Source organism: Cheilinus undulatus, linkage group 15 (assembly GCF_018320785.1).
Source record: "Cheilinus undulatus linkage group 15, ASM1832078v1, whole genome shotgun sequence".
NCBI lineage: Eukaryota > Metazoa > Chordata > Actinopteri > Labriformes > Labridae > Cheilinus > Cheilinus undulatus.
In genome coordinates, this window is record NC_054879.1 from 46,783,351 (window position 1) to 46,804,114 (window position 20,764).

The window sequence follows — 20,764 nt, forward strand, 5'->3', positions numbered from 1 at the left end:
TCTTCATGATGGATTTAACTGAACTCTGGGGGATGTTCAGAGACTTGGAGATGTTTTTGAATCAATCTACTGACCTAATTTTCCAATAAGCTTAATTCTGTGGTGTTTGAGGTGTTGTTTTGATTTCGTGGTGTAATGGTAGCCATGGATACTGATGAACCAGTGACTGGACCTTCCAGCTCCAGATGCCTTTATACAACAATCACTGAGACACATTCACTGTCATTGGGTGATCCCCATTTCTCTACCTGTGAGATGACTAGCACCAGCTGGCTGGACCTCTGCTGAATAAGGTCAGTCACTTTAAAGGGGTGAATGTTTATGCAGTTTCTTTTTTTTTCTAAAGGAGAAAAAAACGGCCAAATTGTCTTGACCATGATTGATTTATAACAGTAGTTTTCAAAGTGTGAGGCGGGCCTCCTCTGGGGGGCGCCACAGAACTTCAGAACTTTCCATAAACCAAAAACTGGCTGCTTTTTACCCAGTTTTTTACTCACTGTTTTTTGCCTTGTTTTTGCCACCTGTTACTCTTTTTTTTTGTCACTTCTCACCCATCTTTTTGACTTTTTATCCCCATTTTTTCCCATTTTCACCTATTTTTGCTGCTTTTTGACCATTTTTGCCATCTTTGACTTATTTTTCTTGCTACTTTAAGCTGTTTTTGCCACTTTTCACCACTTAGATTGTGGCTCTTGCAGAGGTATTTTTCAACAGTTTGGCTCTTTGGTTGAGTAACGCTGCTTTAAGGATTATCAGAGCAGAATAATCAGGTAGTATTGGCAATAAATTCATTACTAACACCAAATAACTGATAACTTGGTAAAGACGAGTGTTTAAGAACATTTGCAGACCAAAATATCAAAGATATAAAAATGTATTTAAAATTAGACAGAAATGTTTGAAAATATGGTTAAGGTTTTTTTTTTCAGTCTGAACCTTTATGTGGGTGGGGGTCCACCGAATGAATAATTTTCTCTTAGGGGAGGCTCACTCTCACACACTTTGAAAACTCCTGATTTATAAAATCAATAAAAGGCTAAAATATCCAATAGGGTAAATGCTTTAGGCATCATAACCTCTGCAGGACCCACATGGCTATGCTGGCTGGACTCTCCCTTCCCTACAAACCTATAAAACCAACTGATGATAGATACTAACAACGGGATTTCAGCAATAGTTTTATAAGGCTACTGGCTTTACTTGGAGGATTTAATCAGAATCACATTAAAAATCATTAAGGAGCACATGCATTTAAGATTCCCTTAAATAAATACAGCTAATTATCAATACAAATGATAAACGTCGAGTGTAATGTTGTGATTTAAATAAAGATTATTATTATTATAATATGAAAAGTTGCGGTTAAACAGCTAAATGTTTAACAGACAGTAGAATAAAATCCTCTGCTGGATGTGTTGTGGGTTTAAAGTAGGCCAAGATTACTGTAACATAAATGAATTCAAGTAAGTAACCTCATTACTGTACTAAAAATAAGCTAGCTCTCCAGCGCAACACCTGAAAACAATCACCCGTATTTCCGGAAGTCGGAAGACCCCGTTGCTTAGCAACCAAGAGGGCAAACAAGCGCGAGCAACATCTCAGAAGTTAGACAGCGTGACGTGCTAGCATCTCATTCCTGTACTGAAAACATCGCTCTTCGCTTTTGTTTTGTAAAAATAGGCTTTAATTTCCGTTGAGGCGGTGGAATGGCGGGAAAGAAGAAAGAAGCGAGTCTGCAGGTGGGACTAACAAACATGGCTGCTGTGATGAGACCGTTCAGTGTTGATTTTAGTTTTCTTTATGAAGCCCTGGTGTTAGCTAAAATGTTGTCTAACTCTGTTTTCCATCACAGATGTCTGTCACAAACCAAGAGCAGTGGGAGGAAATGCTCGCGACCAAAGGTTTAACAGGTAGCTAGCTGACTTCATAAGAGTGCTACTATCACTACAGTAGGAGGCTAACATCTGCTGCTGTACAGTTTAATCAGCCTGTGTGGATGGATGCAGTCATAGTTATTCATTGTACGCTGCTGCCCCCCTGTGGTCACTAGGATAACTGCAGCGGAACTCTTCCCCTCTCACATCAAGTACCTCTGCACAGGGGCCAGATTTAGCCTCGACAGAAACTCTGGGGGCCAGACTTTCAAATACACAAAAATTAAATAAACATTTCGGTCTGGTTAACATATTATTATTGTGGTATTTGTACTTTATTTTAAAATGCAGGACATTGTTAGTCATTACCAGTAAGATCTATCCATATTATCTATAACGCAGCAGACCACAAGGAGACTGACCTGACAACAGAACTGGCCGGACCCCTGAAAATCCCAGAGAATGAGGCCTCTCCCAATGTGATTTAGCCCCAATATTGACCAATTTTATGACACTTTTAACCCTTTTTTGATACTTTTTGCTCCTTTGCATCTTTAACACAATTTTTTGGCAATATTGTAACCCCTTTTGAACCACTTCAGCAGCATGTTTTATCCCCGTTGTGCCACTTTTTTACCACTTTTCTTCTATTGTTGCCACTTTAAACCCCATTTCATTACTTTTTGCAACATGAAAAGCAAATTTTGCCACTTTTAACCACTTTTTCTGCATGTTTTATCCCCTTTGTACCACTCTCTTATCCATTTTTGCCACTTTTCTTCTATTTTTGCCACTTTTTAACCCCTTTTCATTACTTTTTTGAACTATTTTTTGTCATTAGTAACTGATTTTTGATACTTTTGCCCCTTATTTTCCTCTTTTAACAGTTTTTGCAACATCTGAACCTCTTTTCACCACTTTATTTGGTCATTTCCGCAGTACTTCTGCCAACCTTAACCCTTTTTAAATATCTACTACTTATGACAGTAAATTTCTGTAAAACAGATTAAATGTTGAGTCATTCTCAAACTATTTCAATATCAATTGTTTGTGGGATGGATTTAACAGCTGCAGACATTTAAAGCCAAATGATACTCTTAAATCCACAACATCTTCTTTTCCTACTGTTCTGAATTTAATGATCTTTTGTGGGCCAGACAGGAAGCGTTGGGGGCCTGATATGGCCCCCGGGCCACCAGTTGATGATCAGTGTCTTACACCATGTTTCTATTTCTAGTTGTGGATGTGTACCAGCAGTGGTGTGGACCCTGTCGAGCTGTTGTTAGTCTGTTAAGAAAAATAAAGAATGAGCTGGGTGATGATCTTCTACATTTTGCCACAGTAAGCGCTCTGTGATTATAACAGTAAAGACTGGAAATGGGTTAACAATAAAATGTGTGAATGAAAGCCTTAAATCTGCATCCTTATGTAGGCAGAAGCAGACAGTATTGATGCTCTGGAGAGGTATCGAGGGAAATGTGAGCCCACCTTCCTCTTCTATGGGGTGAGTGCAGCCGTTTGTGAGTAAGATATGTGTTTAGGTTCACAGTCAGTTTATCTTTGTGTCCCTTATCTGATTTTTCTTTCGCTAATTATTTCTATTTTTATCTGTTTATATGGTGCATATTTATTCTCCGCTTTTATCCTGTCTCTGAGATTGCTCAGAGGCACTAATGATGTAGGCCAGAAAGCAGGTCTGTCCAGGGTAACGGTCCTCCTGATAAAGATGCAGATAGATGGGCCTACTTCTGTGAAAATCCCTGTCACTGCTTGTTAGGGGGAATTTTACGCTTAAGACCAAAAAGATAAGTTAAAAAAAATGCTCCTTTTGTTGAATGTGCAGGGTGGAGAACTAGTGGTGGTGCTGCGAGGGGCGAATGCCCCCCTCCTTCAGAGGGCAATAGTGGAGGAACTAGCCAAGGAAAAGTTGGTCCTGGAGCGAGGTGGTGAACGCAGCGTGGTGAGCCCCTCAGACACACACGCACCCCCCTCAACACTCATGCAGTGTTGTTATCCATTCACACTTATTTTAATTTAGGAGCTGAAACAATCGAGCTTTTCACAGCACATATTTTGTTCCAGTCACAGTAGAAATAGCACTGTTTTCAGTAATAACATTAACAATGACTGCATTCAATTAAAGTGTCCCAGTTAGCCATGACAATGTGAGAGTGAGTCAGCATGAGCACAATCAGAACCATGGAGCCCAAATAACATCCAGCCATCGTCATTTTATTACTGCACAAGGGCTCTGTTCTTTGTCATGCCAAAATGAATGGTCAGAAAATTAATCAGCAACTGTTTTTACCATTTATCACTCCTATATTTGTGTTATTTAGTTGTGGATTTTACAGCTAACTAGAGCAAAATAAATAAACACTCTGATTTACTCTACTCATAGACATAAAATGAGACACAAAGGTATGTGGGGAAGAAAGGAAAAAATCATTTTAAGTAGAACGACACACTAAATGTTACACTAATACCAGGGCTGGGAAATTAATCACAAATTAAATTTAATCGCAATATTGTCCGCTACGATTTTCAAATCACAGAAGGTGCAATTTTTCTTTAACCTGAAATTTTTGTCAAAATGCCAGTTTGAAACTTTTTTGCTGCAGTGACATTCTTCATTACATATCATGCAATCATTCGAGGGGAATAATTTTGGACTAGTGTGGAAAAGAAAATGTATTTTCTTCATTTTTGTATGTTTTTCTTGTTAAATATGAGAATTATTTAAAAATTATCATTCCCTTTAATACAACAGTTCATATCAAATTTGCAAAGTGAGTCAAAATCATCACAATTAGATATTTTTAACAGTTGTTCAGCTTCATAATCTAATGATATGTTGGTTATAGTATAGAATGAATTATTGCTTGTTTTTGTTGGAAAATACATGAGATGAGGAACTTAAGAAATAAATGCAAATTAAATCGCAATTTTGGGTAAAAAATTTTGCAATTAGATTATTTTCCCAAATTGTTCAGCCCTACTAAATAGATGTAACATAAAACAAATAGTAAGGAAATTTGTGTTTGGTACATTATTTCTTTTTTGTAACAATGCTTCTTGGCAATACATTTTATACTGTTGGAAAGCCTGTTTATTACCCTGTTGGGTGGTGGTGTATGGTTCTTCCACACGCTACTGAGGCTCCTGTTTGTTAAATGAATACATTTTTAAATTGTCCATATGTCTTGTTTCTTCAAACTTCAATCATCCAATCCACCAAACACAAACTGACAGAAAAATTACAAGATTTAAATTGTACAGAGGAGCCAGGTTACCTGATAAGATGTTGTAGTCCACAGGTTTGTGAAGGCTCAGCACCAGGTGTGTAGATGTTGATTGCCAGTGATTATCAGCAGCTGGATCAGCTAACGATCTGCAGCCGTGACCGTCCATGAATGGTGGAGTTGAGGGGAAACTTCAGCGGGTGTAGTTTAAGTTTCCCCTCAGCAGAATTTCCTCTGTGTTTTTACTCCAACTCCGGCAGTGGCTGGTAATAAATATATTCAATAAAGAGTACATTTGAGTATTTTTGAGTGAAATACTTTTTACTCTGGAAAAATTGCTCCCCGGATTTTCCTGTGCATTTAAAAACAGCAACAGCTGACCTAAGTGCTGTTCATGACAGAGAGTCACACAGAAAATCATGATGCACACATAAAACTAAAGGCAGTCAGGATAACTACTACAATGATGGAACTAAATAAATAAATACGATAACATAAAGGGTTCCGGTGTTTGGATTTGTGTCTGTCAGGTTCAAGATGATGCTCTGGAGGATGAAGAGACAGCAGAGGAGGAGGAGGTGCTTCAGCAGACAGAATATGAAGAAAACATAGTCGGTAATTTCAGGACGATGTTGTCATTAGTGTTTGTAGCTTTTGTGCATCAATGCTGGTACTATAGTAAATATGATAAGCAATATTTCTCTGACTCTGTAAACCATGTTTTTTTTTGCTCCTTTTACTCTCAAAGTTCCTGCCAGTAAATCCTACACAGTGGCCATCATCAAACCAGACGCTGTTGCTCATGGCAAGGCAAATGAGATCATTATGAAGGTACGCAAAATCTAACACAGTGATACTCAGCGTGTGGCTCTTTTGTGATGATTTGTGGCTCTTTGATGTCTAAATTTGAAATATTATTCCCCTGGAAAAAACATGAAAAAGGGAAACATTGACCTCAGAATTATCCATTGCAATTTGTTTCACACACTAATAAATCAGGCTTTAATTGTCAAACTTAATTGTCATCCATTACTTTTATGTCTGTATATTTCCATTGCCCTCATTTTGTTTTTACCCTTTTTTACCTTTTATTGCCTCTTTTATCCTGCTTTTTGTGAATTGCATTTTTTCCCTTTTTTGCCACTTTTTGCCCATTTAAGATGCCTCTTGCCATTACATGTCACTTTTCCCCATTTTCCCCAAACTTTTTGCCAATTTCAGTCATTTTTTATTCATTCCCCCCACCTTTTTCCTGCTTTTTGCCAATTTTAGTCATTTTTTTACTCATTTCCCCCACCTTTTTGCTGCTTTTTGCCAATTTTGGTCATTTTTTACTCATTCCCCCTACCTTTTTGTTGCTTTTTGCCAATTTTGGTCATTTTTTACTCATTTCCCCCACCTTTTTGCCAATTTTGTTCATTTTTTACTCATTCCCCCTACCTTTTTTGCTGTTTGTTTGTTTTTTTTGGCAATTTCAGTCATTTTTTACTCATTTCCCCCACCTTTTTGCTGCTTTTTGCCAATTTTGGTCATTTTTTACTCATTCCCCCTACCTTTTTGTTGCTTTTTGCCAATTTTGGTCATTTTTTACTCATTTCCCCCACCTGTTTGCGAATTTTGTTCATTTTACTCATTCCCCTACCTTTTTGCTGTTTGTTTGTTTTTTTGGCAATTTCAGTCATTTTACTCATTTCCCCACCTTTTGCTGCTTTTTGCCAATTTTGGTCATTTTTTACTCATTCCCCCTACCTTTTTGTTGCTTTTTGCCAATTTTGGTCATTTTTTACTCATTTCCCCCACCTTTTTGCCAATTTTGTTCATTTTTTACTCATTCCCCCTACCTTTTTTGCTGTTTGTTTGTTTTTTTTGGCAATTTCAGTCATTTTTTACTCATTTCCCCCTACCTTTTTGCTGTTTTTTTTTGTTTGTTTGTTTGTTTGTTTTGTTTTTTGGCAATTTTAGTCATTTTTTACTCATTTCCCCTACTTTTTGCTGGGGTTTTTTTGGGCAATTTCAGTCATTTTTTACTCATTTCCCCCTACCTTTTGCTGCTTTTTGCCAATTTTAGTCATTGTTTGCTATTTTCTGCCTATTTTACCCCTGTTCACCCATTTTTGGCCACTTTTTTCTAACACTTCTCACATTCTGAGACAACAAGATTGTCTTCAGACTTCCTGCTGATGTTGTGCAATTATCCCGATTCGACCCCCCTGGCCAGATTCAGGACGCTGGCTTTGAGATCCTCGCCCATGAAGAACGCACGCTGACTGAAGCGGAGGCTCGAGACTTTTACCGGCACAGATCGGCAGAGGTATGGAGGGAAAAAGAGCTGAATGGAAACAGTCATGTCGATTTAAGAGGCTGGCATCAAAGCTGTATTCTTCAATAACTACGTTTATGTCTGGGTAGATTTTTTCATGTTGGCATTTTAAATTCTTTGTCCATGCCCTAATGGGAGTCGAGTCACGAGCAGAGCCACAATCATCTCAATGAGTTTGCAGTGCATCACTCTTCCATATGCATTTCTGCTCAAGGCTCAAAATAGATCTGCTCTGTCAGCAGCTTTTCTGTTTTTGCTTATCACGCTGTTTGTGATGAGACTAAATAAGCAGAGATTCAGAAAAAAAAATGTGAGAAAAGATGACCAAGTGAAGAAATAATTAGTTCAGACTGATTTTTCTCTCCCTGTTGATTTAGATATCTAACCCACTATGGTGGTTAAAACGCAGATGGTTGTTGCATTTTTTTCTGTGTATTATTTTAATTTTCTGTGTTTGCATGTGATGTTGGTGTTTAGGTCTACTTTGAAGACTTAGTCCAGTTCATGTCCAGCGGCCTGTCCCATATCCTGGTGCTGTCTCAGGCCGAGGACTCAGTCAGCGTTGTATCTGCATGGCACGAGTTTATCGGCCCTGCAGACATCGAAGAAGCCAAGAGAGAAAAGCCGGAGAGGTTGGTAACTGGTATTATATATATATATTCAGAGAAAAATTAATATATGACATTAAAATGTAAGATACAGCATGATTTGATGCTAAATTAATAATCCTTTCAGCGCCTTTGTGGCGAGGAGCATTTGTTTACAGACATTATTCATGCACTGTTGATCGCAACAGTGTGAAACAATCTCAGGCTTAAGTCTACGAGAGCGAATGAACAGCACATTCTCGCCGCTCTGTCAGACACACCCAAACATTCTGCTTCTCTCTGGTTGAACACCAGCCGAGCAACCATCTGCTCTCCTCTCCTGTCTCCCCCCTGGCTTCCTGCAGCTTGCGGGCACAATACGGCACACAGGCGCTGTTCAACGCAGTGCACGGTAGTGAGGACATCGACCAGGCCAGCAGGGAGCTCACCTTCCTCTTCCCCAACTTTAGGACGGCGTCAGTGACGGAGCAGGATGGGGAGGAAGAGCATGTGGAGAGGACGCTGGCTCTTATCCGGCCTGACGTTGCCAAAGAGAACAGAGGTGGGGCCAGTGCCAAATACACAAGCAGAGATGCCAACACATAGTTGTTTTTTAATATATATCATGGAAAAGCCTGATTTCCCAAGCAAAGGTATTGCCGCAGTTTCTGTGAATCATTGTACTTCTAAACTAGAATGAAACGTTTTATTTTATTTTTATTTTTTGGCTGCAACTAGCTGGATCTATTCTAGCTGTGATACAGAAGTTCTAGAAACTTCAACAGTTAAAGGTTATAAACATTATAACCCCTGTGTGTAAATTTGTCAGAATATTTCCAGCAGCATTCTTACATCAACTCATCCCGACCTTAAAGGTCACGTTTTATGCAAAAATCACCTTTTCAGGCTTTTCTAACAAAAATATTTGCCCCTGACCTGTCCACAGTCCTCCAAAGAATCAGAAACATCCATCCCCCCTCCTCTCTTTCTCCACCTTTCAGAAAATGTGTGCTGAAACAAGCCGTTCTCAGATTTTCCCCTCATGATGTCATGTGGGGAGTTAGCCCCAACCCCAGGTTTGGTTGACCCTCCCCTCTTGGAAGAAAGAGCCGCCCTCCTTTCCTGATCCGCCAGCTGAGAGGAGGATCAGGAGAGCCACATCCATTTCCTGAGAGGGGCGGAGTCAGGGGCGGAGTCACAGAAACGGCTTGTTCTGAGCAGGGCTGAAATAGAGGGGTTTTTAGACACGCAAAAATCCAACACTGGAGTGTTTTTTAGCAACAAACTTCACAGGAATGTTTTGGGGAACCCTGAGACCGCTATAAACCCGTCTTAAAGGGGTAAAAAGTGTCCCCTTTAACCCTTAGATGCATAAGTGGGGTCAAAAATGACCTCAGCGGTTGTTTTTTGCAATATCTTTGTAATTTTGATTTTTAATCGTTTAATCTTCCATGTTTTCCTCAAATAGGTTGTCTTTGACATGAGGCCATCTGGATTTGTATCTAATTGTTATATTTTTTAAGTAATTGCATTCTTTGTATCAGTACCACACTTTTCCATACGTGGGGTCAAAAATGACTCCAAGCATTTTCTATGGAATTTCAAAGGTTAACCCTAGGAACCTTTGATTTTTATCAACTGTGACTGTCAGGTATACATTTACTGTTGATCCACACATCTAATTCCATAAAACCATGATTTTCAAAGGTAAAAAAATTCAAAATCAAGGTTTATAATGGTCAAAATATTAGATTAAATATGAAATCATGAGTTTAAAAATGTAAGAAAAAATCATGAGTCTGTTAGGTAAAATATAGGATTAAAAGTGAAAGTAAGTTTTAAAGGTCAAAATATTACTTAATATTTAAAATTGAGACTCTGTAAGCTCAAAATATGACATAAAAACTTAAAATTATGAGTTAAAAAAGTCCAAATTTGAGATAAAATTCAAAATCATGAATTGAAAAGGTCAAAATATGACTTAATATTTAAAGTTGTGAAATTTAAAGGTCAATATATGAAATAAAACCACAATCATGAATTTACACCCTGAACACAGTTTATTTTTTCCACATTCCTGACTTTTTATCTAATTATTTTTACTTTTTTCTACATTTTATGACAAGGATATTTTAAATAATCAAGGCTAAGTTTAGGTTTTTATACTGGAGGAAATCTGTAGACCTCACACTGGGCCAGGTAGAACTGGACCAGGTCTTGAGTTTGACAGCTCTATTCTAGAGTGTCAGCCTCTAGTTAATGACATTTATAGACCTTGTTCTGATCAGTGACAAAGATTTAGTTATCAATAACATTCATCATTGGAGCTTAAACAGTTTGAAATACCTCTGAACATCTCAAGTGCTTTTATCACATCTCATCATTTCCTGTAGTTTATGAAAATTATTAAATAATGTAGTATCAAACCAAATCTTTGTAAAAGGCAGACTTGTTAGTATTACAAATCATTCTCCTGTTGGGATCATTTTTGGATGTTTACATTTACTTTTACCTTTCTCAAAGCTGTTTTGTGATAAAATGTTAATAAGAGAGATAAATGAACATGTCAAACATGAAATAATTCTTTTGTTGACCAAAATATAATAAAAATAATCATCTTTAACCAAAATTTAAAGAAATTTCTTAAGTTTACACCATAAAACACATTCATTCTAATTGGGGTCATTTTTGACCCACTCATGGAAGAGTGGAGGTGTTGGTAGGTCATGCATCTAAGGGTTAACCTGTTCACCACAGCCTACAGTCTTCAATAAACCCCCCCTTACACTCATCTTACCCCTCACATAGTTTGTCCATGTCTGTGTGTTCCTGTAAAGCGTCCTTGGGTTTCTTGAAAGGCGCTATATAAATTCAAGATTTTATTATTATTAATTTGTCTGACAGAAAAATTACATTTCAAGTCAGGGTGAGAATTTGCCTGAGTTCAAACTTGCAGCTCACCTGGAAAATCTGGGACATTTTAAGGATTTTTGTATGTGTGAAAGTAATAATTTTTTGTGCACTGACTTCATCAGAGTGAGTGCAGGCATAAAAGAACCAACCTTTCTGTGTAGCACCACAAATAAAGTCAACCAAAATGATCACACATTGAAGAATCACAACCCTACCCTTCATCAGAGAGGGTTTTATTATATGATTGTTGCATTAGAATGAAATTAGAGGGGCTAAACTAAAATATTCCATTGAGTGTGTTTTTCTCATCTTCTGATCTGCAGAAAAGATCCTGGCCAAGATCTATGAGTCAGGCTTCACTGTGGCTCTGAAAAGAGAGGTGACTTTAACAGAGGATCAGGTCAGACAGTTCTACTTCCAGCATATTGAGGAGGAATTCTTCCCTGCGCTGCTCAAAAGCATGACGAGGTGATGCTTTAAATTAAAAGAAATCTAGAAAGTGCAATGGTGCTGTAGGGATGCATTAAACATGTGTATATTCACAGTGGACCAGTACTGGCGCTGGCTCTAACCAGACCCGGGGCTGTAGAGCACTGGAAGAGCATCCTTGGTTCTTCTGATGTGAATGAAGCCGGGGAGGAGAGTCCTGAATGGTGTGTGATATGTGGTTCTTTTCATTTATACAATGCAGAGAGATGAAAGGAGTCTTGGCTGTTGATAACTTGTTGAAAAGGACTCAGGGCTTCTGGTTTGACCTCTTTCTTAAAGCTTGTCAGGCCTTGCAGCTTAACAGTAGTACACATACATTTCTTTTAAGAAGAGAAAGGAGGAAAATCTTACATTTCTGCACTGAAGTTTTACAATAGCACAGGATGAAATCAGTGACATAAGCGGTTTCCTCTTGTACTTAAAAAAATCTGAGCGCCTCTAGAAAAAATCTCCACCAATAATAGATGTGTTAGCAGGGTATCCGTGGGGTCTTGAAAAGTATTAAAAGGTGATAAATCAATTTTGGGAAAATTGAGACCCTTAAAAAGTATTAAGAAGTCTTATCATGACTTTATAAAGTCTTAAATTTTTTTGAATTGCTGTTTAAGAGTTTGAGTCCCAAAAACATCGTAAAAGTGTGTGAATTTATTCATTTTTATTAAAAAACAAAGATGAATAGGTACATTAAAAACTGGGCTATTCTGGGTGCGTTCATAAATTGTCTCTGAGAGCGCCAGAGCGAGCGGGCGGGCGGGTGGCAGGAAATTCAGCACAAAGATTTACTATCCCAGCCTATTTGAATTTTATTGTATCATAGTGGTATATAGTCTTTATCACAAACTAAAACTGATAAGTTAAAAATATCACTGATGTAAATGGTTACAGCTTGAAGTGGCAGTGAGGTATTAAAAAATATTGAGAAGGTCTTGAAAAAGTCTTAAAAAGGTATTAAAATTAACTTCAAGATTCCTGCATATACCCTGGTTAGATTGTTGTGAAATAAAAATTGTATATGTGCCTACGCTGTTGGGATCTTACAGTGCCTGTAAAAACGTATACGATATAATTTACCATTTTAGCAACAAAATTACCAAAAAAATCATCTTAAAGCAAAAGTGACTGACCTAATTCAACTCATAATGGGATCACCTGAGTGCAGGGAATGTGTCTCAGTGATTGTAGTATAAAGACGCCTGTGTTTGGAAGGTCCAGTCACTGGTTCATCAGTATTCCTTGCTACCATTACACCATGAAGAAAAAAGAACACTCAGAGAAAAGGTTATTGAAAAGTCTAAGTCAGAGAATGGAGACGAAAACATCTCCAAGTCTCTGAACATCCCCCAGAGTTCAGTTAAATCCATCATGAAGAAATGAAGGAATATGTCACATGTGTAAATCTGCCTAGATCAGACCGTCCTCACAAACTGAGTGGGCGTGCAAGAAGGAGACTAGTGAGAGAGGACACCAAGACACCTATGACTACTCTGAAGGAGCTCCAAGCTTCAGCAGCTGAGATGGAGAGACTCTGCAGACAACAACTGTTGGCCGGGTTCTTCACCAGTCAGAGCTTTATGGGAGAGTGGCAAAGAGAAAGACACTGTTGAAGAAAACTCAGATTCAATCTGGACTAGAGTTCACCAAAAGGACTGTGGGAGACTCCATGGTCAAGAGGAAGGAAGTTCTTTGGTCTGATGAGACCAGAATGGAGCTTTTAGACCATCAGACAAGATGCCAAACACTGACATCACCACAAACACACCATCCCCACTGTGGAGCACCCTGGTGGCAGTATGCTGTGGGGATGCTTCTTGGTAGCAGGCAAGAACTGTAAAATCCCAACAGGATAGGCCCATACACAACAGTTATTACAAAACAATCCACTGTATGTATTTTCTAAGGCTGTCAACATAAATGCATTAATCACAATGAAGAAAGATCCATAATTAGAGCATTTTATTTACAGTTGTAATCAATCACATGCTTTACTGTCCCTAAAGGTAGAATTACCTTAGTTTAAGCAGTGAAATCAGAAATGAAACAAGACCAGTTTTAAATAGTGAAGATTCTAAATGGGAAGCTAATCATGATTAACTACAGAAACTATTGGATTAATCGCTATTGAAACTTAAACTTGTCAGTCTTAGAGTAAACTATCTGTGATGTGCCTGATCATGACTCGAAAAAAGGCAAATCTAATGTTGACACCCTCAGAGGGGCAGGGTTCTGACATTAGATGAAGATATACTACTACTACTATTAGTAATAATAATTGTTATTATTATCATTATTATCATATATTATTGTAAATAATTCTATATATTATCATATTATTATTTTTATGATAATATAATAATAATAATTATTATTATTATTATTAGTGTTATTATTATTATCATTATTGTTATTATTATGAGTATTATTATTATTGTTATTATTGTATATATCCTATATATTATATTATTATTTTTATAATAATTGCAATGATAATAAAATAAAATAAATAACAATTAGTATTAATATTATTATTATTTATTATTATCATTGTTAAAATAATAATTATTATAATTATTACCATTGTTGCTTTTATTATTTTTTATTATAATTGTTAATGTTTTTATTATCATTGTTATTATATGTATATATTATTTTATATTCTATTACTTTAATTATATTTATCGTACTTATTATTACTATCATTATTATTAATTTTATATAATTCTATAAATTATATTATTTTATAATAATCACAATGATAATAATAATGATAATTATTACTGTCACTGTTGCTTTTATCATTATTATTATTTTGTTATTATTGATATAATTAATTATCATTTATATTACATAAATATATTATCATATATTACACTGCCTGGCCAACAAAAAGGTCGCATCCTGGATTTAACTAAGCAAACAGGTACAAGCCTCCTATTGGATAATTACCGCATGGGCGATTATCTTTCAGCTGGCAACAATTTATTTAACCCCAGCTGATGCAATGAGTAACTTCTCATTTCTTAAACAAACATGTTGAAAGACACATCCTGTGGTCGTGGAAAAGATGTTAGTTTGTTTAAGAAGGGTCAATCATTGGCATGCATCAAGCAGAGAAAACATCTAAGGAGATTGCAGAAACTACTAAAATTGGGTTAAGAACTGTCCAACGCATTATTAAAAACTGGAAGGATAGTGGGGAACCATCGTCTTACAGGAAGAAATGTGGTCGGAAAACAATCCTGAATGATTGTGATCGGCGATCACTTAAACGTTTGGCCAAATCAAATCGAAGAAAAACAACAGCGGAACTCAGGGGTATGTTTAATAGTGAAAGTAAGAGCATTTACACATGCACAATGTGAAGAGAACTCAAGGGATTGGGACTGAACAGCTGTGTAGCCTTAAGAAAACCACTAATCAGTAAGGTTAACTGGAAAAAAAGGCTTCAGTTTGCTAGGGAGCATAAAGATTGGACCCTGGAGGAATGGAAGAAGGTCATGTGGTCTGATGAGTCCAGATTGACCCTGTTCCAGAGTGATGGGTGCATCAGGGTAAGAAGAGAGGCAGGTGAAGTGATGCACCCATCATGCCTAGTGCCTACTGTACAAGCCTGTGGGGGCAGGGCTATGATCTGGGGTTGCTGCAGTTGCTCAGGTCTAGGTTCAGCAACATTATGTGCCCAAAGAATGAGGTCAGCTGACTACCTGAATATACTGAATGACCAGGTTAGTCCATCAATGGATTTTTTCTTCCCTAATGGCACGGGCATATTCCAAGATGACAATGCCAGGATTCATCAGGCTCAACTTGTGAAAGAGTGGTTCAGGGAGCATGCAACATCATTTTCACACATGGATTGGCCACCACAGAGTCCAGACCTTAACCCCATTGAGAATCTTTGGGATGTGCTGGAGAAGGCTTTGCGCAGTGGTCAGACTCTCCCATCATCAATATTAAAATTAATGCAACACTGGATGGAAATAAATCTTGGGACACTGCAGAAGCTTATCCAAACAATGCCACAGTGAATGCGTGCTGTAATCAAAGCTTAAGGTCGTCCAACGAAATATTAGAGTGTGTGACCTTTTGGTTTTTGGTGGCGACTTTTTTTTTGGCCAGGCAGTGTATATTATTATAATTAAAGTAATTATAAAACAATAATAATAATAATAATAATAATTATTATTATTATTATTATTATTATTATAGCCATTAGATTAAGCTTCTTACCCGCCAGCCTAATCATACCAATCACTTTGACTACTATATCCATCCCTCATATATTCTAAGGGTTATGATGGCTGTGGAGGACAAATCTATCAGCTCGCTCCATGGCAGTGCAAACCAGGAAGATGCAGAACGTGAAATCAGCTTCTTCTTCCCTAAACAGCAAACACTGGCTGTGATCAAACCTGATGCCACGGAGGAACACAAAGGTTCATTTACTAGAATAAAAGTGTAAATTACCTTTAATTGTAAAGATCTGCAGAGATATTATATTCTCCTAAATAAATATTTTCCATTCTCTTTCACAGAGAAGATTCTGGAGGAGATCAGCGGCAGAGGTTTCACTGTGAGGCAACAGAAAGAGGAGGTGCTGACGAGGGAGACGGCTGAGGAGTTTTACAAAGAGCACAGAGAGAAGCCTTTCTTCAGCCAGTTGGTTGAATTCATGTGTAGGTAAGTCTTTTCCAGAATCCAGAGGAGGAGAACAAAATGACCCCAGCAGACCTGCTGTAAGTCTAGTCGCTCCTGCGAGTTTAACAGTAATCTTAGCCGCTTAGAATCAAGGCAGCCTCAGGCAAGCGGCAAGAAGTCCATCTCAATTTCTTTCTTTGTCCCCCCACACATACACGGATTTTGGAGTTAGCTTCCGCTCTGATTAGTCCCTTCACTCAGTTGTTACACAACGGCTTGGACTGAGAATGGTGCAGCTGGACACTTTAGCCTGAGAACTACCTTTATTGTGGCTCTGCTTCAGTTTCAACTCATGTTTGGCCTTGATTAGAGTTTAATATCACAGCTTGGGTGTCCTCTGTCTTCATCTATAGCTAGCAAGCTAGCTCTGGTACAAAGCATCTTTTCTCTTTTTAGATTTATGTAATTTTGTACATTGTCCCTGACACAAACTAAAATCTGCTCTGAGAATTGTACAGTCTGCATAAACTCTAATGAAAGAAGTGTCAGAATTCTCTCAAACATCTGAAAAGAGTTGGAAATTTTGACAAAAATGTCCACCGGTTTTAACCATAACATCCACACATTAGTTAACCTGAAATTCAACAGATACATACATGCTGGGAGCGTGCAATCAAAGGCTGCTTGTTGTAAAAACAGACATTTTCATGTTGTGACCCTTGACAAATAATTGGGATCAAAACGGCACTCATGCTACTCATTTTTTTCCAGCCGTGTAAATCCTGTCACTTTTTGTTTCAGCGGATCTTGTTTGATGCTCGTTCTGTCTAAAGAAAACGCAGTGGAGGATTGGAGGGCCATGATGGGTCCCACAGACCCTGTCCAAGCTAAAGAGACATCCCCAAACTCTCTGAGGGCTCGCTTTGCCTCCGACATCCTTCACAACTCAGTCCACGGCTCCTCCACTGAGGCTGGAGCAGAGGAAGAGATACGACTCATCTTTGGTGAAATCAGCTCAGACTCAGAGCTCGCCGGTGATGGAGAGACTGACAAGGCCGTCTCAGGTGATCATGTGATGTGTGTGTGACAGGAGATTCCATCTGTCACACCGTCTGGTTTCATATGAATACCAATTTTCAGCATTTAGCTCTCTGCCTGTGGTGGAAATGAAAATGCTTTAAGTAAATATCAACATCTTTCAGAAAAGGATGAAGACAATCCTACAGATGACAACTCAGAAAAGTCGAGATCTTCAACTGAAGGAATGTCTGAAAACAAGCAAAACAAAGGTATCAAATGCAGATGGCTTCAATTACAGGTTACATCCCTCTAAGTCAATTTAAACTGTGCCCATAAAAAAGTATTCAACCCCATTGATGCTTTATCCTTTACTGATTTTATTAATCAGCCTTGGTAAATATAATTTGACTTTTCTGACAAAAAAAAAGATCTTAAATGTCAATGTGAACTCAGATTTCAACAAATAAATGTCATTTAAATAAAAATTTGTGATGTAAAAATAAATGACTGCATAAATATTCACCCGCTCCAAGTCAGTATTTAGTAGAGTCACCTTTGGCTGCAATCACAGCTCTCAGTCTGTGTGGATAGGTCTCACTCACTGCAGTGTTGCTCAACTCTTCTTTGCTAAACTGCTCAAGCTCTGTCAGGCATGAACAGCCCTTTTCAAGTCCAGCCACAAATCCTCTCTTGGATTGAGGTCTGGACTTTGACTCAGCCACTCCAGAACATTCCCCTTGTCGTCTTTAACCCTTTACCTACTGAGCCTAAAAAGGGCGATTTGGACATATTTTGTTTTTATGGCTGTAAAATAGTCAGGAAATGCCCTAAGTCTGAGAGCTTTGGTCCCTTTTTCCAGGAGTACTTGAACTTGACTTTTCAACATCTGGTTAATGATTATTGCAAATTATATGGAATTGTCAGCAGTTTAAAAGAAGAAAGACACAAAAACAGATTTGTTTTTCATGGCTTTTATGAGAAGAAATGTTGTTATTGCTCATGACGTTTTGATTTGACATTTGAAATGTGAACCTATACATGTTTAGAACAATTACCAGTCATTTTTGGAGTCTAGGACTCCGGGTGTGCAAAACACTGTGCAAAGGATAACTATATACATAGGCGAAAATTAGTGCAAATAAAGGTGGAAAAATGCATTCTCAACATTCTCAGTAACATATTGTTATTGCACATGACAGACACGCACAAATGCCACTAACGTTATTTTTTGAAAACTAAACACCACTCTCGCTCGCTCTCCTTTTACTCGCTTCCTTCACTCTCCTTTTTCACTCGTCTTCTGCCAAAGCTGCCGTTTTCGCGTGCTGTTCGACGTTATCGTAATATATATACCTCACATCATATATACCTGGAAAGCACAGATTCTCAGCTCTCTGTCAGCGTTGGAATTTTTTAGACTGAGCAAACTTTCGAGGAGTTACAGTGTTGAGATACTTTGTGATACTTCTGGTGTTTTGCTATGAATGCCCACATCTTATGGTTGTGAGTACTGTAATGAACCATATACGTGCACATGCCCACAATTCTCAGCTTTCCAACACCGTTGGAATTTTTCTGATCGGACAAACTTTGACAGAGTTACAGTAGTAATACTCTGGACATATAAAACACAGCACTGGCGCCTGCTCAGTAGGTAAAGGGTTAAACCATTTCTGTGTAGCTTTCTCTGGATGCTTCAGCTCATTGACTGACTGGAAAATAAATCTTCTCCCAAGCCGTAGTTCTCTGTCAGACTAAATAACATTGTCCTACAGGATTCATTTTATCCTCTATCTTTACAAGCCTTCAAGGGCTGGCTGCTGAGAAGCATCCCCACAGCATGATGCTGCCACCAGCGTGCTCTACCATGGGGATGGTGTGTTTGTGGTGATGTCAGTGTTTGGCATCTTGTCTGATGGTCTCAAAGCTCCATTCTGGTCTCATCAGACCAAAGAACTTTCTTCCTCTTGACCATGGAGTCTCCCACAGTCCTTTTGGTGAACTCTAGTCCAGATTGAATCTGGACTACAATTGCTGCTGAAGCTTGGAACTCCTTCAGAGTAGTCATAGGTGTCTTGGTGTCCTCTCTCACTAGTCTCCTTCTTGCACGCCCACTCAGTTTGTGAGGATGGTCTGATCTAGGCAGATTTACACATGTGACATATTCCTTCATTTCCTCATGATGGTATAACTGAACTCTGGGGGATGTTCAGAGACTTGGAAATTCTTTTGTATCCATTCTGACTTAAACTTTTCAATAACTTTTTCTGAGTGTTCTTTTGTCCCCATGGTGTAGTGGTGGCAAGGAATACTGATGAACCAGTGACTGGACCTTCCAAACACAGGTGTCTTTTTACTACAATCACTAAGACGCATTCACTGACCTTGGGTGATCCCCATTTCACTAACTCAAAAAGCCAAATTATATTGACCATAATTGATAAAATCTTTGAAAGGGTAAAACATCCAGGAGGGTGAATACTTTGCAGAATCAGAAAATAATGTTGGACTACAGATTTAACCTTTTTGCATCTGTATGCTGTATTATGTAACCTAAACTACCACTAACATTTAAACCTGCGATATAAGGTTAAATGATTCTCTTTAGAAATTCAGAATTTTATGTGGAGGAGACATAGGCTCAGCCATACTTTCTCTGTCTGAGCTGCATCTTTCAGAGAATCCATCTCCTGAATTGCAGCACAGCAATCACTGTTTTTCATTCTAGGAAATAAGGCAAGCTAGCAAATAGATGTGTCTCTCTCTCTATAATGACCCGATTCAGACAGCTTCCATGAGCAAGAGAAGTGTCTCCTCTGACTCTGAGAAATGATGCTACTTATCTTCATAATCACTCTGACAACAGCAATCATGGAGATGTAAATTGCTCTTAGTCTCTTTGCTAGAAGAGTGAAATAAATCTTGTCCAGCATCATTGTAGCTGTTGAGGAGGATATCACTTAAGATAGGCCACCAATCTTCTTTTCTACCATGTTGTAAAGAAAATTAAAGGGTTTAAGGGGAATGTTGGGCCTCTGGAGTCCTGTGGTTGATTCATTTAAACTACTCTAACTTTATACGTAGCAGATGCAACTAAGAAAGCTGATTGGCATTTTCAATAAATAGGTGTAATTTTAAACACACAGAGCAGCAATGATACTACAGTATGAGCAGCCTGACCAATATTATCGGGGAGTTGGAGGCACTGATGTTTTAACTCTTTCCAAAGAGCTACTGTAGATTTTTCATCTTTGGTTTGTTGATATTTTCCAGAAAACTTGAGCTTATTCCCTCTCGCTTTTTAGGTGACCAAGACGATTCAAAACCTGGCAGCCCACAGACAAGAGGAGACGATCCAGAGGACTCAAACTAAATCAAACTTTGTTCTTAGTATGGACATTTCTCCTGTGTTCTGTAGAATGACGGGGGGGAAAGCACAAATCTGTTATCCTGTAAATCATGGAATAAAAGAGGATGCACCTCATGTTTACCTGTTGTTTACTGTGTATGTAGATGAAGGTCTAGGACAGGACTTAGCAGTCTAAGGGCTACTCTGGCTCCAACAGAAGCTGTAAAATGGGTGACCCTTACCAGGGCGACCAAGCCGCTGATCCCCCCAGGGTTTTTAAAACAGGCAGAAGTCAACAGAGTCAGACTACTCCTGCTTTGATTGAATGCAATAAA

General features: G+C 38.2%; 1 protein-coding gene and 1 long non-coding RNA gene across 3 annotated transcripts in view; one reads left to right on the forward strand and one right to left on the reverse strand.

Moving 5' to 3' along the window:
- LOC121522549 overlaps positions 1-5,208 on the reverse strand; it is a 73,837-nt gene extending 68,629 nt beyond the window's left edge. Inside the window, exon 1 of the long non-coding RNA XR_005992994.1 lies at positions 5,168-5,208. This is a non-coding gene — a long non-coding RNA (uncharacterized LOC121522549). The remainder of the gene's footprint in view (positions 1-5,167) is intronic.
- nme9 (NME/NM23 family member 9) lies at positions 1,591-20,549 on the forward strand. 2 transcript variants are annotated; one of them, XM_041807079.1, is made up of 17 exons: positions 1,591-1,739; positions 1,853-1,910; positions 3,112-3,215; positions 3,307-3,378; positions 3,718-3,834; positions 5,647-5,731; positions 5,865-5,947; positions 7,335-7,427; positions 7,914-8,068; positions 8,389-8,585; positions 11,260-11,404; positions 11,482-11,589; positions 15,713-15,858; positions 15,958-16,102; positions 16,862-17,124; positions 17,263-17,349; positions 20,386-20,549. In XM_041807079.1, the coding sequence occupies exons 1-17, from the start codon at positions 1,707-1,709 to the stop codon at positions 20,451-20,453; spliced, it is 1,959 nt and encodes a 652-aa protein (XP_041663013.1). In that variant the 5' UTR covers positions 1,591-1,706; the 3' UTR covers positions 20,454-20,549. The 2 variants fall into 2 exon arrangements, with proteins under 2 accessions (XP_041663013.1, XP_041663014.1); XM_041807080.1 differs by lacking the exon at positions 7,335-7,427.
- The last annotated feature ends 215 nt before the right edge of the window (positions 20,550-20,764 follow it).